This window comes from Stegostoma tigrinum, chromosome 27, assembly GCF_030684315.1.
Source record: "Stegostoma tigrinum isolate sSteTig4 chromosome 27, sSteTig4.hap1, whole genome shotgun sequence".
Classification (NCBI taxonomy): Eukaryota; Metazoa; Chordata; class Chondrichthyes; order Orectolobiformes; family Stegostomatidae; genus Stegostoma; species Stegostoma tigrinum.
The window spans coordinates 45,304,384-45,322,802 of record NC_081380.1 but is presented as its reverse complement, the minus strand read 5'-3'; the positions used below and the strand labels follow the sequence as shown (position 1 = coordinate 45,322,802).

At 42.9% G+C, this 18,419-nt stretch overlaps 1 protein-coding gene across 2 annotated transcripts in view; it reads right to left on the bottom strand.

Moving 5' to 3' along the window:
• Positions 1–18,419, bottom strand: part of LOC125464615 (bridge-like lipid transfer protein family member 2) — a 70,322-nt gene that overhangs the window by 40,911 nt on the left and 10,992 nt on the right. For both annotated transcript variants that reach the window (XM_048557222.2, XM_048557223.2), the window contains exons 6-12: positions 17,672–17,732; positions 15,987–16,212; positions 8,516–8,636; positions 7,079–7,191; positions 4,826–4,893; positions 4,227–4,354; positions 878–996 (exon numbers count right to left, since the gene is read on the bottom strand). In XM_048557222.2, coding sequence (XP_048413179.2) covers positions 878–996; positions 4,227–4,354; positions 4,826–4,893; positions 7,079–7,191; positions 8,516–8,636; positions 15,987–16,212; positions 17,672–17,732 — 836 coding nt within the window. The remainder of the gene's footprint in view (positions 1–877; positions 997–4,226; positions 4,355–4,825; positions 4,894–7,078; positions 7,192–8,515; positions 8,637–15,986; positions 16,213–17,671; positions 17,733–18,419) is intronic.

Genomic DNA, 18,419 nt, shown 5'->3' with positions numbered 1-18,419 from the left:
GAAGTAACATATCAAGAAACTTTTATCTGTATGTGTTTTATGGCAAATTTTGTCACGTTGCAGATGGAAAAGCGTATAATTACAGTGTGACAATTTACGTAAGCAGCAGCCATTATATAAAAAGACATAATAGTTTAACCCAAAATAGGGATTAAAGTATGACTTAAAAGGTGAGCTAATATTCATTTACTCAGCATGGTCCAGCTATTTCCCATTCCCAAATACTCCTTCATCTAAATGGTACAATAGTAACATATTTGTTTCTAGGTTGGTAGTCCGATAGCCTGGACTAATGACCTGAAAATAAAAGCTCAAGTCCCACCATGACAACTGGAGATATTTCATTTCTGTTTATAAATTCATTTGCAATTTGAAAACAAAACTCATCTGAGTCATGATCACCACAGATTTTTGAGTTAACTGGGAAATCTGTCATTCTCATCCAGTCTGCACCATAGGAGGTTCTTGGCCAACAGCAATATGGCTGACTATTAGCTGCTCTCTGAAATGCCTCAGCAAGCCACTCAGCTGTACCAAATTGCTACACTTGCAGTGGTTCAAGGAGGCAGCTCAAAGCCATCTTCTCAAGGGCAGTGAGAGTTAGCAATAGATATTGGTCTTGGCAGCAACACCCACCACCTGTGAAGGAATTGAAAAGGTCTTGTCAACAAGCTCTAATGTGGAAGCAATACCCTTTGGTGAGCCACACAGGAAATCCAGTTATCACACAAGGTTCAGGAATATACATGAATAAACATTTCTCCATCTAACTGATGTGATGCAAAGAAGCAAAATTAGGAAGGGGGTGAGAAACTAGAGATTGATGGGGCAATGTAGCAAAGGTCAAGTGAAAGCAGGCTTTAAGAAGTATTCTTACCTGCAAAGACAGAGTCGAAGCCCAGTGCAAACGCCGGTACATCGGGAAACTGGACAGAGCTGCTGATATTCGACAATGAATAAGTGATGCTGATGGGGATTCTCAGTAAAGGAAATTGCCTGATTAAACACAGAGCAAAACTACAGTAAAGCTAGAGTCACAGGGAGTATCATTCACAAAGCAAGGATCAGCGATATCCATTCAACTGGGGCTGGGGGAATAGTTATCCATTTCTACTGTGCAAGGAAACAGGGCTAACATCAGTAGAGATACAGTCAGAGGGGTTACTGAAGCCTATAGCCTTACCAGTGCCTTTGGTCATTCCTTGACATCATGTGGAGTATAAGGAAATGGGCACATTGTCAGTAGAGAGACAGTGGGTGACATGGGCCACTGCAGAGAGGAGTGACTGAGGTTTTTAAATTTTTCATGGGACGTGAACATCACTGGCTAGATCACCATTAATTGTCTATTAGAACAGGTGCAGACTTCTGCATTGTGACAGCTGTGACTGTATTCCTAGCTGCCCTAGAGACAGTGATAGTGAATTATGTTTTGAAAAACTGCAGTCCATGGGCTATATAGGGACATCTGCAATTCTGTTAGGGAGGGAGTTCCTGGACTTAAACTGACAGTGAGGGAATGGCGATATATTTCCAAGACAGGTCACTGTAGTTCCTGGAAGGAATCTTGGAGCTGGTAGTGTTCCTATACTTCTGTTGCCCTTATCCTTCCAAATGGTGTCGGCTGCAGGTTTGGAAGGTGCTGTCAGACAAGACTGAGCAAGTTGCTGCAGTGCATCTTGTAGATGGTACTCACTGTGTCACTGTACATTGATGGCGAAAAGAGCGAACGTTGACAGGGATGGATAGGATACCAATCAAGCAGACTGATTTGTCCTGGACGATGTCAATTTTCTGAGCGTTGATAGAACTGTGCTCATCCAGGTTAGTGTTCCATCACAGTTATGCAGTATAGTTGGTGGATGAGTATGAAGTAGTCAGTAGCCTGGTTGCCACCACAGAATTCCCACCTCTTATAGCCACACTATTTATGTGGCTGGTCCAGTCCAGTTTCTGTTCAATAGTAATCTCCAAGGATGAGATAGTGGGGGAATTTAGCTTTGGTATGGCCACTGAATGTCAAGGGGTGATGGTTTGGTTCTCTCTTGCTGGAGATGGTCATTGCATGGCATTTGTGTGGCACATATGTTTCTCACAACTTATCGGGCCAAACCTAGGCTTGTCCAGGTCTTGCTATACAAACATAGCCTGTTTCAGTATATGAGAAATGCTGAACATTGTGCAAACTTCAGCCAACATCCCCACTTCTAAAATTATGATGGTGGAAACGTCTTTGAAGAATCAGCTTAAGATGTTTGGGCCTACAACACCACTCCAAGGAACTCGTGGAGTTATGCCTTTGGACTGAGAAGTTTCATCTCCTACAACCGCAACCATCTTAGTCTGTGCTTGCTACACTCCACTTGCAGAAAATTTCCACTTAATCTTTATTGACTCCACTTCTGTTGGATCTTTGATGCCATATTTATTCAAATGTTGTGTTAATGCCAAATGCAATCACTCTAATTTCCCACTTGCAGCTCAGCTCTTCTATGCATTTTTGAATAAAGCCTGTAATGGGGTTAAGAAATGAGATGGTGCAACTGATCAGCTGTGAGCAGGTTATTGCAAAGCAAATACTACAGCATTTTGTATGATGCCTTCTGCCACAATGCTGATGAATGAGAGTTGACTGATCAGACATGAATTGGCCGCAGGTTGGGATATCCTGCTTTTTGTGTATTGGGCATACATGAGCAATATTTCACATTGCTGGGCAAATATCATTGTTCTAGCTGTGCAGACAGCTTGGATAGGGGTGCAACCAGTTCTGGAGTGCAAATCTTCAGTATAGCTCGAATGCTGTCAAAGCCTATAGCCTTACCAGTGCCTTTGGTCATTCCTTGACATCATGTGGAGTAAACTGAGTTGGTTAAAAACTGGTAACTGGAAAGTTAGTGGGACTCCTGAGGACATTGAGATGGATTTTTAAAATATTTATTCATGGAATGTGGGCATCGCTGGCTGAGGCCAACTTTGTTGCTCTTGAAGTGAGTGACTTGTTCAGGCCATTTCAGAAAGCAGTTACAGTCAACCAGATTTCTGAGAGTCTGGAGTCATGTGTTGGCCAGACCAGGCAAGAACAACAATGTTCCACCCTACAGGACAGTTCCTTCAATAAAGGGCATCATCCACTCAGCACCGTTAGCTGAAAACTGTTGCAAATGCTTCAATCATATCTTTTGCACTGAAGTGCTGGGCTCACCGATCACTGAATGTGGGGATATTTCTGGTGCCCTGTCTGCCTATTAATTGTTTAACTAGGCAGTCAGTTGGCTAAGTTGGCTGGACAGCTGGTTTGGAATGCAGAGTGGTGCTAACAACATGGATTTACTTCCTGAACTGGCTGAAGTCACCGTGAAGGTCCCACCTTCTCGACCTTACACTTCACCTGAGCGATAGTGACTCACATTAAACCACCACCAGTCATCTCTCAATAATGGCAGAACAGCCCTATGGTCTTCTAGGTCTACGGTGACTTTATATTTTAAATGTTTACAGTGTTCACCATCATTCACAACAGGATGCAGTAAAACTTGAATCTATTCCATTGTTTTTGGAACTGCTTGGCTCTTTCACTTCCTGCTTATACCATTTCTCATGCAATAGTCTTCTCGTGCAACTTCACTAGGTTGACACTTCATTTTCAGGTATGCCTGGTGCCCTCCTGGGCTCTTCATCGATGAGGGTTGATCCCCATTTCAATGTCAATAGTAGAGTGGCGAGATGCCAGACCATGAGGTTACATGTCAGGTGAGGGGTGGGATGTGGGATGGGGAGGGCTGGGTGACCTGTAGGTGGAAATCAAAAGGAGGCTTCCTGAACAATATTGCCTTGATGATGTGAGACTTCATTGAGTCTAGAGTGAACGGTGATGAATCCCTGTGCAATTCCCACCCGCGTGCATACAAGTGACATGATTTTATGGTCTCCATCAGATTGGCTTTTAATTTCAGATTTTAATCAATGAATTCAGATTGCACCATCTGCCATTGTGGAATTCAAACCCATGTCCCTAGAGAATTAATCTGGGTCTCTGAATTATAGTCCAGTAACAATAACACTATGTCTCCGTCTTCCCCTGATAGTTGTGAAGGAGCTGGATTAACATCAGTGGACGCACAGTCAGTAACAAAAGCCATGGGGAAGGGGAGATGACAAAGTTTCTGTGCGATAGTGTTATGAAGAAGGATAAAAATTCAGAAGAGTGAGAGTTGGACACAAACCTTTTAGCTGTAAATTGAACATCTGTAGATTTTTCTGAAAGGGCCAACCAGTGCGAAAACTCAGAGTGCCGATAGTGAAGAGCACAGGTGTGGATAGTGATGGAGGCAGAAATATCGATGCCTGTGATCTGAAAAACACAGGAAAGCGAAAGCAACTTCAGGTTTATGGCGTATTAAACAAATAACACCCACCTACCCAGTGAGATGCTGAGATTGGGAAGCACAGTTTCAAAGGGCCATGGAAACAGATCCAACAGTAAGGACAACAAGAAAGGAACTGGAGGACTGGCATTATATTTATTGACAGAACCACTGTGGAACAAGCACCTGGGGAACAGAATTTCAAAGTCTAACAATCTTAGATGAAGAAATGGATCTTCATGTCTCCTTAAATAGGCCAGTGCAAATTTGGTTTGATAGAGCGCCTACAAGAAAAGGAAGCATCCTTTATAAATGCACGTTGTTGATGCTGATATCAATCTTCAGGCAGATGCGGCACATATTGGGAGTGGAATGTCAGAAGACTGTCACTTCTGCCTGTACCCATGTTGAAAAACAGCTCTAAGGATACCTGCTGTCACCATGCAAGTCTCACTCACCTGCAAGGAGCTGCTGAGCTGGCTCAAGCTCAGTATCCGCTGGCGACTCTGAGACAACAGCAGTCCATCTAAAGGCAAGGAGAGAGAGAGAAAACAAATAAATAAATAGCTGACAATGTGCTGAGGACAGATCTGCTCCTGTAAGTCAGAGGTTCTCCACTGACTCCTTCTCACCTGTAGGCAATCCAGTAGGAAGGCTAATGGCATGTTAGTCTTTATTGCAAAACAATTCAAGGATTTGAAATTTACAACAGAAGTAGCAATGTCTTGCTTCAATTGTATAGGAGCTTGGTTGGACCACACCTGGAGTACTGTGTACAGTTTTGCTTTTTTTTAAAAGCTTCAAAGATGATATTGCTGTCACTGAAGGACTGCAATAAAGGTCTGTCAGACTTATTCTCCAGTTGGAGGGACTGTCCTTTGATGAAAAATTGCAAAAAGGGCCTCTATTCACTGGCATTTTGAAGAATGAAAGGTCACTCCATTAAAACCTACAAAACATTTAAAAGGGATAGAAGGGTAGATGCAGGTAAGATTTTATCTGGTCGGGATTCTAGAATCAGGGGGCAAAATTTAAAAATAAGGGGGATGCAGTTTTAGGATAGAAATGGGGAGAAATATTTTTAACTCAGAAGGGGGTGAATCTTTGGAGATCTTTATCCCAGAGGACTGTGGAAATTCCATCTTTAAAGTTTATTTAAGGTAGACTTTGATACATGTCTGATTATTGACAGTGTAGGTAAAAAGCACTGAAGTGTTCAATCAGCAGAGATCCATATTAAATAGCAGAGCAGGCTTGATGGGCTGAATGGCCTATTCCTGTTCCCAATTAAATATGATGTAAGAACTTTAATATTCTATAATACCCATCATAAGTTAGTGCTGATGAGAAGAAAGTTTCAATATTTTAAGAATACATGTCAATGGTTCCCAAACAATTTCCTGGCCACTCACACTTTTATGCCCTGATTTCATATGACCTCAGTGTGAAAACTGTGAGGGGGAGGGTAATGAGGGTCATTGGGCACGGTTGGAATGCAGGGAGCTAAAGCATGGAGATTTGGTGCAAAGGCAGGGCTTCTCCAATTAAACACAAGCAATTTACTATTCACACATTTGTTTCGCAGCAGCAACTGGAGGGAACTCTTGCGGCATAGTGCTGGTGTCCCTACCTCTAATCCTTGAACTGGTTGATTAAAACTATCTGCAGTAGCAAGTGAAGCCTCAGAGAGCAATATATTGGGTCACACACGCCAGCAACCCACAATCATTTAAAGGGATCTCACAAATGTTAGCTTTCTATCCCAAATCCTTCCTTTTTTTTCTTTATTCATTCATGGGATGAGGGTGTAGCTGGCTACGGAGGGTTTATTGCCCATCCTTAATTGCTTAGAGGGCATTGCTGTGGGTCTGGAGTCACATGTAGGCCAGACCAGGTAAAGATGGCAATTTCCTTCCCTAAAGGACATTACCAGATGAGTTTTTCCAACGGTCATCATTGGATTCTTAATTCCAGATATTTACTGAATTCAAATTCCACCATCTGCTGTGGCAGAATTCGAACCCGGGTCCCCGGAAAATTAATTGGGACTCTGAATTAACAGTCCAGCGATAATACCACTAGGCCGTTGCCTCCCATTGTATATCTCATCATGTGGAGGTGTCACCCCACAGTATGGAAAGCCCCATATCAGGTATTTATTCACAGATGTTGATGAGTCAGGTACATTTCTCTCTCCCCTCTCTGGTAAGACAATCAATCTAGTGGGCATTGCTGCCTCTCATTCACCTCCAGCGGAACACTGCACACTCGGTAGGGGGACGGAGGGGTGTCACCCACATCAACCAACCATAACATTGGCCCTTCTTGATAAGCATTTGCAAACTACATCACACACACACACACACACACACACACACACACACACACACACACACACACACACACACACACACACACACACACACACACACACACCAGTTTGACAGCCATTGCTTTAAACTCTCTGTGTGGTCAACAAATATTGCATTAGATCTGTTGGGACAAGACACCTCTCTGATGGGTACTATGACAACTGGTGCCATGCAGCCTGACAAAATACAGCTCCTCTGATGGTCATCACCTTCTGCTCTTTTAATAGATGTTAAAACAAATCAGATCACCTCTGCAGGAGCACTGAAATAAAAACAAAATTCAAACGATCAGTAGAAACTTAACAAAATTAAACTGTGACCTCCTGGGGTCACCCTTACTTTCTAGGCTTAGCTGGATTCTCATGGGTGGCAGGATGAGATGGGGCATTATCCGATAAAAGTCTTCAGGCTCATAGTGGAAATGAAACATCTTCAAGTTCCAGTGCAGGTGTCTGCAAAAAAAAACAAGATGGCAGCAAATCAGCAGCATTAAGAAGGGCGACCACACTGCCAAGAAACATAGCATGCACAAAAAGGTCCGAGGATGTAGACTTGCTTGCTGAGCTAGTGCGTTTGGTTGTAAACGTTTCATCACCCTGCTAGGTCACATGGTCAGTGCGCCTCCGGTGAAACACTGATGTTCTGATCCGCTTGTTATTTATATGCCTCGGCTGGCCGAGTTGGTTGGCATCACCACTGTTTTTGAGTTCTGTTTTTCAGTGGTTTGTAAATTGGGTCCAGTTCAATGTGTTTGTTGATGGAGTTCTGGTTGGAATGCCGGGCCTCCAGGAATTCCCTGGCATGTCTCTGTTTGACTTGTTATTATGGATGTGTTGTCCCAGTCGAATTCATGTCCTTCTTTGTCCGTGTATATTGAGGCCAGTGAGACTTGGGGGTCGTGTTTCTTGGTAGCTAGTTAGTGTTCGTGTATCCTCATAGTTAGCTTTCTTCCAGTCTGTCCTATGTAATGTTTTTCACTCAAAAACAACAGAGCTGGAAGTAATACCAATCACCCCAGTAAACTAAGGCATATAAATAGGGACAGAACACCAAGGCTTGAATGGAGGCGCAATGACGATTCAACCTAGCAGGGTGACAAAACATCTGCAATCGAACACACCAGCTCAGTGAGCAAGTCTACAACCTCGTCCACAACCCGAGCTACAAACTTTCTCAAAAACTTTAAACAAAGAGGCCCCCTAGATAACTGTGTGCGAGTATCCAAGGTCACCGAGGGTGAACTCACAACAGCTGAGCCTCTGTAACTAGCACAGTCCTCTCTGAAACTATTGGTTCAAGACCCCACTCTACCGGCAGAAGGACGTAATCTAAGCCAATATTCTTAATGCAGTTCTGAGGGAGGGCTGCATGGTTGGAGGTTCTAATTTTCAACCGACAGGGTCATACAGCACAGAAACAGACCCTTTGGTTCAACTCGACCATGCCAACCAGGTTTCCCAAATGTTAAACCAAGGCCTCAAGTGCCCTCTCAGGAGTGTAAATTATCCCATGACAGTGTTGGAAGAAGATGGGGAATTTTCCTCAGCTTCCTGGCCAATATTTATCCCTGAATCAACATCCATAAGATCTAAAAATTTTCACATAGCTGTTTGTGGGATCATGGCATACACAATTTGACTGCTATGTTTCTTGCACGATAACAGTGACTACACCACAATCAGCTGTGAAACGCTTTGAGATATCCCAATATTGTGCAAGACCCTATTGAGTACAAGGTCTTTCCATTCTTCCACCCTGAGTGGTGTGTGTCTGTACCTCTGTTGACTATTCAAAGAAAGCGTAATGCTTGAGTCCTCCATCTCCAGAGATATGTCTTGTGGTAAGTAGTCCATGAATGTGCATCGAGTAGCTTTGACACCAGTTGCTTCACCATCATCTATAACAGTCGGTGAGACAGGGACAAGAGGCGGATGGAATTAGGTTCTTTGTGAATATGTCACAGTGCATTTCAATGTAAACTCAAAGAAAAGGTTAGGCAAAATCGTTATACTGGATCATTCATACGCCAATCTCTCATGCTCATTTTATACAATATTGTTTAGACAATGATTATGAGGGCCATTTGGCCCTTGAGTCTGCTGTGGTATTCAATAAAACCACTCCACTTTTGTCATAACCCCTGATTCCCTTGTAGATAGATTAATCATCTAACTTGGCATTGGATTATATTCTACTAGTCTTCAATATTCTCTGGGGAAGAAAATTCCACAAACTAATGACCGTCTATGAAATCAACATCTTCCTCATCTCTGTTTTAAGTAGTGATCCTTTAGTTTTGGACTGTCTCCCCCCACACTAGGATCTCCCATGAGGGTGTATCCTCCACACATCTACACTGTTAAGAATCCTATATCTGTTTTGCCAATTAATACAAACTCCAAATCCTCTAATACCCTTGATTAACAAAATTCTATCAATCTTAGATGCAAAATAACTAGCTGCACCCAGCATCTCCTGCTTTGTGTGGGAGAGAGTTCCACACTTGTACAGTCTGTTATAAGAAGAATTGTTTCCCAACTTCATTCCTGAATGGCTCAGCTATGATTTGAAGATTATTTTGCCCATGTCCTAAACTCCAGCAGTAGAAATTACTTATTTTTCTTTCCATCAGGAAAGCAGACCATTTGGTTCACCAAGTCCATACTGACCCTTATCATCCTTGTATGAAAAGAAAAATGTTGGGCCATGAATATAAGCTCAGAATGTTTCAGGGGTAGGAGTGGGGCAGGTTTTAATATACTAAGACAGGTATTTGCCCAAAATAAACTGGGAACAGCTACTTGTAGAAAAATTCACATCAGAGCAGTTTGAGCCTTTCACAAATGAAATACTGAGTGAGAGTAGATAATGATCAGGAAATATTGAACAGGGTCATGGACTTTTATCTAGGACAAAAAAGGCTGATGGGCTGTCCTAATAGATATCTTTAAAATTCTGCAAGTTTCAATTGCATAAATATTTAAAAATTTCTACTTGCAGATGAAACCAGGACTAGGATCATAAATATTAGATATTCAGTAATAAGTCCAATCAGCATTTCAAGAAACATGTTTTAAGCAGGATGAATGTGGAACTCACTCTCACAGGAAGGACAAGGATTTCAACATTTATCAGAGGAAGGAGCTGGATAAATGGATGAAAAAGAAAGGAATAAAGGAGATGCTGATGGGATGAAATTAAGAGGCGGAGGGACGAGGCTTGTGAAGAGCATAAACATCAACATGAATCAATGACTGAATGGCTTGATTCTGTGCAATGGATTAAATAGGAGGATGAATGAAAACGGGAGTCACAGGGAAATGTGAAGAGGCTAGTAAATGTGATCAGCACTATCTACAGTCACAGAGTATTGCAGCATAGAAAGAGGCTCCTCACAGTCACCATTCTGTCCACTTGTCCTGTAGTCCAAGGCTTTCCTTCTTGCTATTTACTGCATCACTAATTTCTGTATCATCTGTAAATTGACTGATCAAGCTTCTTACATTCATCTCTAGATCACTAGTGTACACAGCAAACAGCCAGACACCAAGCACTGAACCCTACAATTTGCCACAAAGTACATGCTGCCAGTCATAAAAAACTATGCCTTCTGCTATTAAGTTGATTTTGGATCGAAATTGCCAAAGTGCCCTGGATCCCATAGGCTCTTAGCTTCTTGACCAGTCTCCAATATGACACCTTGACAAAAATCTTACTGGAACTCCATACAGATTATATCCACTACATACACCTCATCACTTTTTCAAAATAAAAATTAGATTTTTAAGACATGATTTCCCCCAACAAAGCCATGCTGATTCTCCTTGATTAATCTTTGTCTCTCCAAATGGAAACTAATTCTGTCCCTCAGAATGTTTTCCAAAGTTTCCCGGCCACTGATGTTAGACTCACTGGCCTATAGCTTTCTGGTTTATCCTGACTGCCTCTCTTGAATAATGGTACCACATCAGCTGTCTTCCAATCTTTTGGTCTTCTCCTGTGGACAGAGAGGATGTGAGAATTAATGATACAGCCCCTACAGTTGCCTCCCTTGCCTCTCACAGCAGCGCAGGATATACCTCATCAGGGCCTGGGGATTTATGCAATTTTAAGCCCAATATAACTTCCAACACCCTCCCTCTCAGTGTTAATTTGTTCAAAGATGTCACAGTTGTCATCCCTGATTTCTATACCTGGGTCATATTTTCTCTACAGTGAATACCATGCCAAACACTCATTCAAAACCTCAATCATCTGAATACCTCCACTTTCAGATACCACTTTGGTCCCGAATGGGCCCTATTATTTTTCCTCTGGTTATCTTCATGCCCATAACTCACATGTAAGATGCCTTTGGATTTTTCTCTATTTTAACCCACAAGTGTTTTCCCACATCCCTTTCTACTCTGATTTCATTTTAAAGTAACCCACTGCATTTTCTAAACTCGTCAAGGGCTTTTGCTGCTTTTTAACGTTCAGTATATGCCATAGGCTTCCTTTTTTATCTTTCTCTAATCCTGTACATTCCTTGATGTAGGATGGCCTAGTGATATTATCGCTAGACTGTTAATCCAATGACCCAGATGAGAACCTAGGGTAGAATCCCACCACAGCAGATGGTGGAATTTGAATTCAATAAAATATCTGGAATTAAGAATCCAATGATGACTATAAATCCATTGTCAATTATCAGAAAAACCCATCTGGTTCACTAATGTCCTTTAGGGAAGGAAACTGCCATCCTTACCTGGTCTGGCCTACATGTGACTTCAGACCCACAGCAATGTGGTTGACTCTCAACTGCCCTCTGGGTAATAAATGCTGCCTGACCAGCAACACCCTCATCCTGTTAATGAATAAAAAAAATCCAATGTCCCCTAGACTTACTGGAACTACCCTTTCCCATTGGAGGAACATGTTGGTCTTACACTCTGCAAAATCAATCAAGTAAATCTAGTTCTGTATCTTCTGCAGTGCCTTGATACTTCTGTTGTTCTGTGCGCTATATCCAAATATGGATCAACCAGTTGCAGAGTTATAGAGCTGTACAGCACTGAAATAGACCCTTCGGTCCAACTCGTCCATGCCCACCAGGTATCCTAATTTAATCTAGTCCCATTTGCCAGCATTTGGCCCATATCCCTCTAAACCCTTCCTATTTATATACCCATCCAGATGTTTTTTAAGTGTTGTTATCACACCAGCCTCCAGCACTTCCTCTGGCAGCTCATTCCATACACCCACCATCCTCTATGAAAAAGCTGCCTCTTAGGTACCTTTTAAATCTTTCCCCTCTCACCTTAAATCTATGTCCTCCTTGGATTCCCCCAACCCGGAGAAAGAACCTTGTCTATTCACCCTATCCATGCCCCTGATGATTTTGTAAACCTCTTTAAGGTTACCTGTCAGCCTCCAATTTCCAGGGAAAATAATGCCAGCCTATCCAGCCTCTCCCTCTCATTAAAGCCCTCCAGCCCTGGCAACATCCTTGTACATTTTTTCTGAATCCTTTCAAATTTCACAACATCCTTCCTGTAGCAGTGGGAGCAGATCTGAACACGGTATTTCTTAAGTGCCTAACCAATGTTAACCATACTGCGTATGTCCACATCCAAATAATTTATATAAAAATACGAAAAGCAGTGGACCCAGCACTGAGCCTTGTGGCACACCGCTAGTCACAGGCTTCCAGTCTGAAAAGCAACCCTCCACCACCACCCTCTGTCCTCTACCTACGAGCCAGTTCTGTATCCATATGGCTAGCTCTCCCCATGTTGTATGTGGTCTAACCCTGCTAACCAATCCACCATGAGGAACCTTGTCGAACACCTTACCGAAGTCCATATAGATCACATATGCCCTCATCAATCATCTTCGTTACATGTTCAAAAAACTCAATCACGTTAGTGAGATATGATTTCCCACGCACAAAGCCGTATTGGCCATCCCTAATCAGTCCTTGCCTTTCCAAATACATGTATATCAGGTCCCTCTGGATTCCCTCCAACAACTTGCCCATCTCTGATGTCAGGCTCACCAGTCCATAGTTTCCTGGCTTTTCCTTACCACCTTTCTTAAATAGTGAGACCACGTTATCCAAACTCCAGTCTTCCAGCACCTCACTTGCAGCTATCCATGATACAAATATCTCAGCAAGGGGCCCAGCAATCACTTCCCCAGGTTCCCACAGAGTTTTGGGATATATCTGATCAGCTCCCACAGATTTATTCACCTTTATGTGGTTTAAGATGTCCGGCACCAACTCCTCTGTAATAGGACATGTTTCAAGATTTCGCTGTTTATTTCCCCAAGTTCTCTATATTCCAAATCCTTCTCCACAGTAAACACTGTTCCAAAATCCTCATTTAGTATCTTCCCCATTTCCAGTGGTTCCTAGCATAGGTAGCCTTTCTGCTCTTTAAGCAGCCCTATTCTCTCCCTAGTCACCCTTTTGTCCTTAATGTATTTCTAAAAATCCCTTTGGATTCTCCTTAACCCAATTTGCCAAAGCTCTCTCATGTCCCCTTTTTTCCCCCGCCTGATTTCCCCATTAAATATACTCCTACTGCCTTTAAACTCTTCCAGGGAATCACTCGATCTCTACTGTCTTAGCAGACATGTGCTTCTTTCTTTTTCTTGATCAAAACCTGAACTTCTCTAGTAATCCAGCATTCCCTACACCTATCAGCCTTGCCCTTCACCCTAACAGGAACATATTCTCCCTATCTCATTTTTGAAGACTTCCCACTTTCCAATCATTCCTTTACCTGCAAATATCCACCCCCAATACCATCAATATTGGCGTTCCTCCAATTTAGAACTATCTTTTAGATCTAATGTGTCCTTTTCCATCACTTTAAAACTAATAGAATTACAGTCACCAGCCCCAAAGTGCTCCACCACTGCCACCTCGGTCACCTGCCCTTGCTTCATCTCTCGTAGTTCATCCACATACCGAATCAGAAAATTTTCCAGTACACACTTAAATCCCTGTCCATCCAAGCCCTTAACACTGTGACAGACACAGCCCATGTTTAGAAAGTTAAAATCCCCTGCCATAACCACTCAATTATTCTTACAGGTAAGATCTCCTTATAAATTTGTTTCTCAATTTCCCACTGACAATTAGGGAATCTGTAATACAATCCCAATAAGGTGATCATCCCTTTCTTATTTCTCAGTTCCACCCAAATAATTTCGCTGGATGTATTCCCAGGACTATCCTCCCTATGTTTAACCATAATGTTATCCCTAATCAAAAACACTATTTCCCCTCCTCTCTTGCACCCACACTCTCCCCATACTTCCTAGAGCATCTACACCCTGGAACATTAAGCTGCCAGTCCTGTCCATCCCTGAGACATGTCTCTCTAATGGTTATGATATCCAAGTCCAATGTTCCCAACCATGCCCTCAGTTCACCTGCCTTACCCGTTAGGCCTCTTGCATTGAAATAAATGCAGTTTAATTTATCAGGCCTACCTCGCTCCCTGCTTTGTCCCTGCCTGCCCTGACCGTCTGACTTGCCCCTTTTCCCATGTGTACCAGTTTCGGACTGATCTCTTTCCCAACTACCTCCCTAGCTCTCTTCCTCCCCCCCAGCAACCTATCAACTCACCCCTTACAAGTTTAAATCCTCCTGAGCAACTCTAGCAAATCTCCCCATCAGTACATTAGTTCCCTTCCAATTCAGGTGCAATCTGTCCCTCTTATACTGTCACTTCTATCCCAGAAGATTTTCCAAAGATCTAAAAATGTGAATCCTCCTCCCCTTCCCCAGCTCCTCAGCCGCACATTCACCTGCTCTATCCTCCTGTTCCTACCCTCACTCACTCATGGTACAGGGAGTAATCCAGGTATTACTACTCTTGAAGACCTTTTTAAATTCCTGCCCAACTTCCTTTATTCTCTCCACAGATTCTCATCCTAAGTTTTAGTTCCAGTGCGTACAACGACCTCCTGCTGGTTCCTCTTCCCTTTGAGGATATTCTGCACCCTCTCCAAGATAGCCCTGATCCTAGCACTAGGGAGGCAACACACCATTTTCATGTCTTGCGTCAGCCACAGGTGTCTGTCTGTGCCTCTAACTAGAGAGTCCGCTATCACAATCGATCACTTGGAACCTGGCATAGTCCTTGTTACATTAGAGCCAGTCTCGGTACGAGAAACTTGGCTCCCCTGAGAGTCCAACACCCCCTATATTTTGCAAAACAGTGTACTTGTTTGAGATGGGGGTAGCTACAGGAGACTCCTGCACTACGCGCCTCCCTCTCCTACCTTTCCTGGAGGTCACCCATCTACCTGTGTCTTTGGTTTCTCCATCCATCACACCCCCCCAGCTCCTGTAAATTCCACACTGCTCTAACTGCCGCTCCAACAGGATTCGCAACCAAACACATTTCCTGCAGACATGATCAGCAGCAACATAGAAAATTCTGCTCAATCTCTCACAACTGACAGGAACAGCACATCACTCTACCAAAGCCCAAGTTTTCACCTTAACAATCTACAGTCCCAGAAAACAGCAGTCTTACAGCTCTAAAAATGCTTCTCTAGGCTACTTAATGTCTATGGTTTATATTTTTTTAAAAATTAAGACACAGATCTCAGTAAACATTGTAAAAATTACCCTCACTTTTCTCCCTAGTACAGATTTACAGCTGATAAGTTAGGAACTGTCAATAGGAAAAAGTCACTCATTGTCTGTGAGAAATTTTAGAATGAGGTGAGGATTGAAAGTTACTGCAGAAACAAATTCCTTCATGAGGTGAAAACTCATTTTATTTCCCTCTTACATAGCAAAGTCTGAGAAACAATGTTCAATGTCATCTCAAGCCCAGAATAACCTTGTTAATGTTTCTTCAATTGATAACAAACGAAAACTTGTTTGCTGATGGTTTTATGCCTCAATAAAGGCTCAGGCGGTCATGGATTTAGATGCCGCTATGTCACCTGAGCAGAATATACAGGCTCATTACATCTGGGACCACCCTAATGTCGGAGGGTCAGTGCTGAGGGAGTGCTGCACCATTAAAAGTGCCATCGCTAAGTGGATGTAAAAATCTTGTGGCACTATTTGAAGAACACAAAAAAAATCACCCCAGTGTGACAAGATTAATTGTATTGAGATCTGAAGGTGGTTGCACTGGGATATTGCTGAGTACCAATATCAATCAGTATTCAAGGTCCAGATTGGGACCAGTATTTTTACAGGGGGTGTGATGGGTGGGGGGTGATGGTCTCTTACCTGCCTTGGTTGTTTCAGGGTTTTCCTGCTTCGGTTCAGCGCTGTCTTGCAGCGCAGTGGACTGTGATAGTGCCAGTTGCAGGGTGTTTGAAGTGAAGATGCCTTCATGCAGCTCACTCTGCAGACTATACACTCGCAGCTCCATGCTGAGGGCCTTCAGGTCTGGCAAGCTGATGTCCAATGTGGCGGCGACACTCAGGGATGAGTTGACCAAGCAGAAATCCCCCTGTTAGACACAATCATAGGATTAAAATCAATGGGAAATGCAGCGTGGAGCAAAGGGCCTCTCTCCTCTCTCAAAGCTGCTGAACATCTACCACCAATATCACAAATCGGTGCCCATCCAACTGGTATATTTGGTTCACTTCTGGATATCACACTTTAGGGAAAATATCGTTGTTTTGATGAATAGGTTTTTTTAAGAACTGTCCCAGGATGAGGTGTTTCAGTAAATGTGCAGAAACCAGGACTGCCTAATTTACAGCACAGAAAGATAAAGAGATTCACTAGAGCTATTTGAGATGATGAATCGATAAGGTAGAACTGTTTCCAGAGGAACACAGATTGAAGCAGCAAAAGAAAGGGGGGGGGGGGGGCGCTGGGGGAGGTGGCAATGAGGAGAACTTTTTGTGTCCTGCAATAGACTGCCTGAGGGGCTTGGAAATGAAACAATGAATATTTTCAAAATTTTCTGCTTAGATTTCTGATTTCCATCATTTGAAGTGCTTTGTTTTAATTCACTGTGTAACATGGCGGCCTCAATGGGACTTAAGTCATAATACATTTGGGAAAGTTAGCTGAGGCTTGAGCCTCATCTCACCCGGGGACATCAGAAAAGTTAAAAACTTAATCAAAATATTCAAAAGACCCAGTGTTCCAGTCCAACGGAAAACACTGAACAAATAACAAATAACTGCAATGTTTTACAAAGAGATCAATTCTAACCACAGGAAATAAAAACACTGAATTATCAATGTACAACTACTAGCTAAACCCTAGCCCGTTTCTAATCTCTTACATACACAATAAAACAGACACAGACAAAGAAACAAACACGTTTTTGGATGGAAAGGAGATATATTAGGGGAACACAGTTCAATAGCACCAGTCCATTGGATTCACATTTGTGTCTCTTTTGCCTCCAAGTCCTTCGAATCTCCAAGCTTCTCATCCTTTCAGCTCATTATCGCTGACCCAGGGCATAGGTCTCCCTAACTGTCCAGTCTCTCAGTGACTGTTTTCAAACACCAGCTTATTACAACTGAACTATCTTCCAGGTTTTGGTTTATTTCATGATCATGAGAACACCTTTCTCTATTGCCGTTTGGAAACTTCTGCCTTTGTCTTGTGCACAACACTCTGTTCACCTGCCCAGGAGCTAGAGAGTTGTCAGGCTGATGATTCCTGACCTCCATAATTCATCCCGAATGCAAAAAAAAATCAGCAATCTGTCTTTGGACGAAGCTAGCTCTACACACACCCACACTGCTATGGTATCTTAGACATCTTCCTCCACTGCTTGAACAAAGCAGCAGTGTAAATACAACTCACAAATGAGTTCCAGTAACGTTTTCAAAAGTGCAACAATTTCTTCCACAGTCTTTGGTTTCAAACAGTATCTTTGTCTTATTGCGGTCCACAATCCAAAGTAAAGAAAAATAAAAAGATGTGATCTTTGCACTCACCATTCCATTGCTCTTCATTAGCTTGCTGTCCAGCTTACTCACATTGCCCTTACATTTGATGCTGGAAAACATACAGCCCTTTGTTAGATTCTTGTTCCATTCATAGCTTTTTGTTTCTTTTACGAACAAACAATTCCAATTTGACTTCACTGGGTGACCCTCTTCATTCCTAGGTACGGTATAGGCAATTCACAGAGACCAGAAGTTTCCTACAGGTGAAACAGTGATTGAGCAGGAATGCTAATTTGATATTCAGTCCCCACCCACATTCCAGGAACTAGAGGCTGCCTGTAAAATCTCATTTCATGTTTAGTAATACAGCATGGCCCAGGTACCGTGCAGTGTGATAAAACCTATCATGCTTGCACTGGGGAGAGATAATGGGAACTGCAGATGCCAGAGAATCCCAGATAACAAGGTGTGGAACTGGATGAACACAGCAGGCCAAGCAGCATCAGAGGAGCACAAGGGCCTCCTACCCTCCCTCGACCTCTTCACCTCCAATTGCTGTCAAGACATTAATCGCCTCAACCATTCCCCTGCAGAATGTGCAGCCCTTCGCTCCAATCCCAGCCTCACCATAAAACCTGCAGACAAGGGAGACGCAGTTGTAGTATAGCGCACTGACCTCTACATTGCTGAGGCCAGACGCCCATTCTCCGAAACCTCCTCCTGCCGCTCCCTGGATCATGACCCCACCCCCGAGCACCAAACCATCATCTCCCAAACCATCCACAACCTCATCATC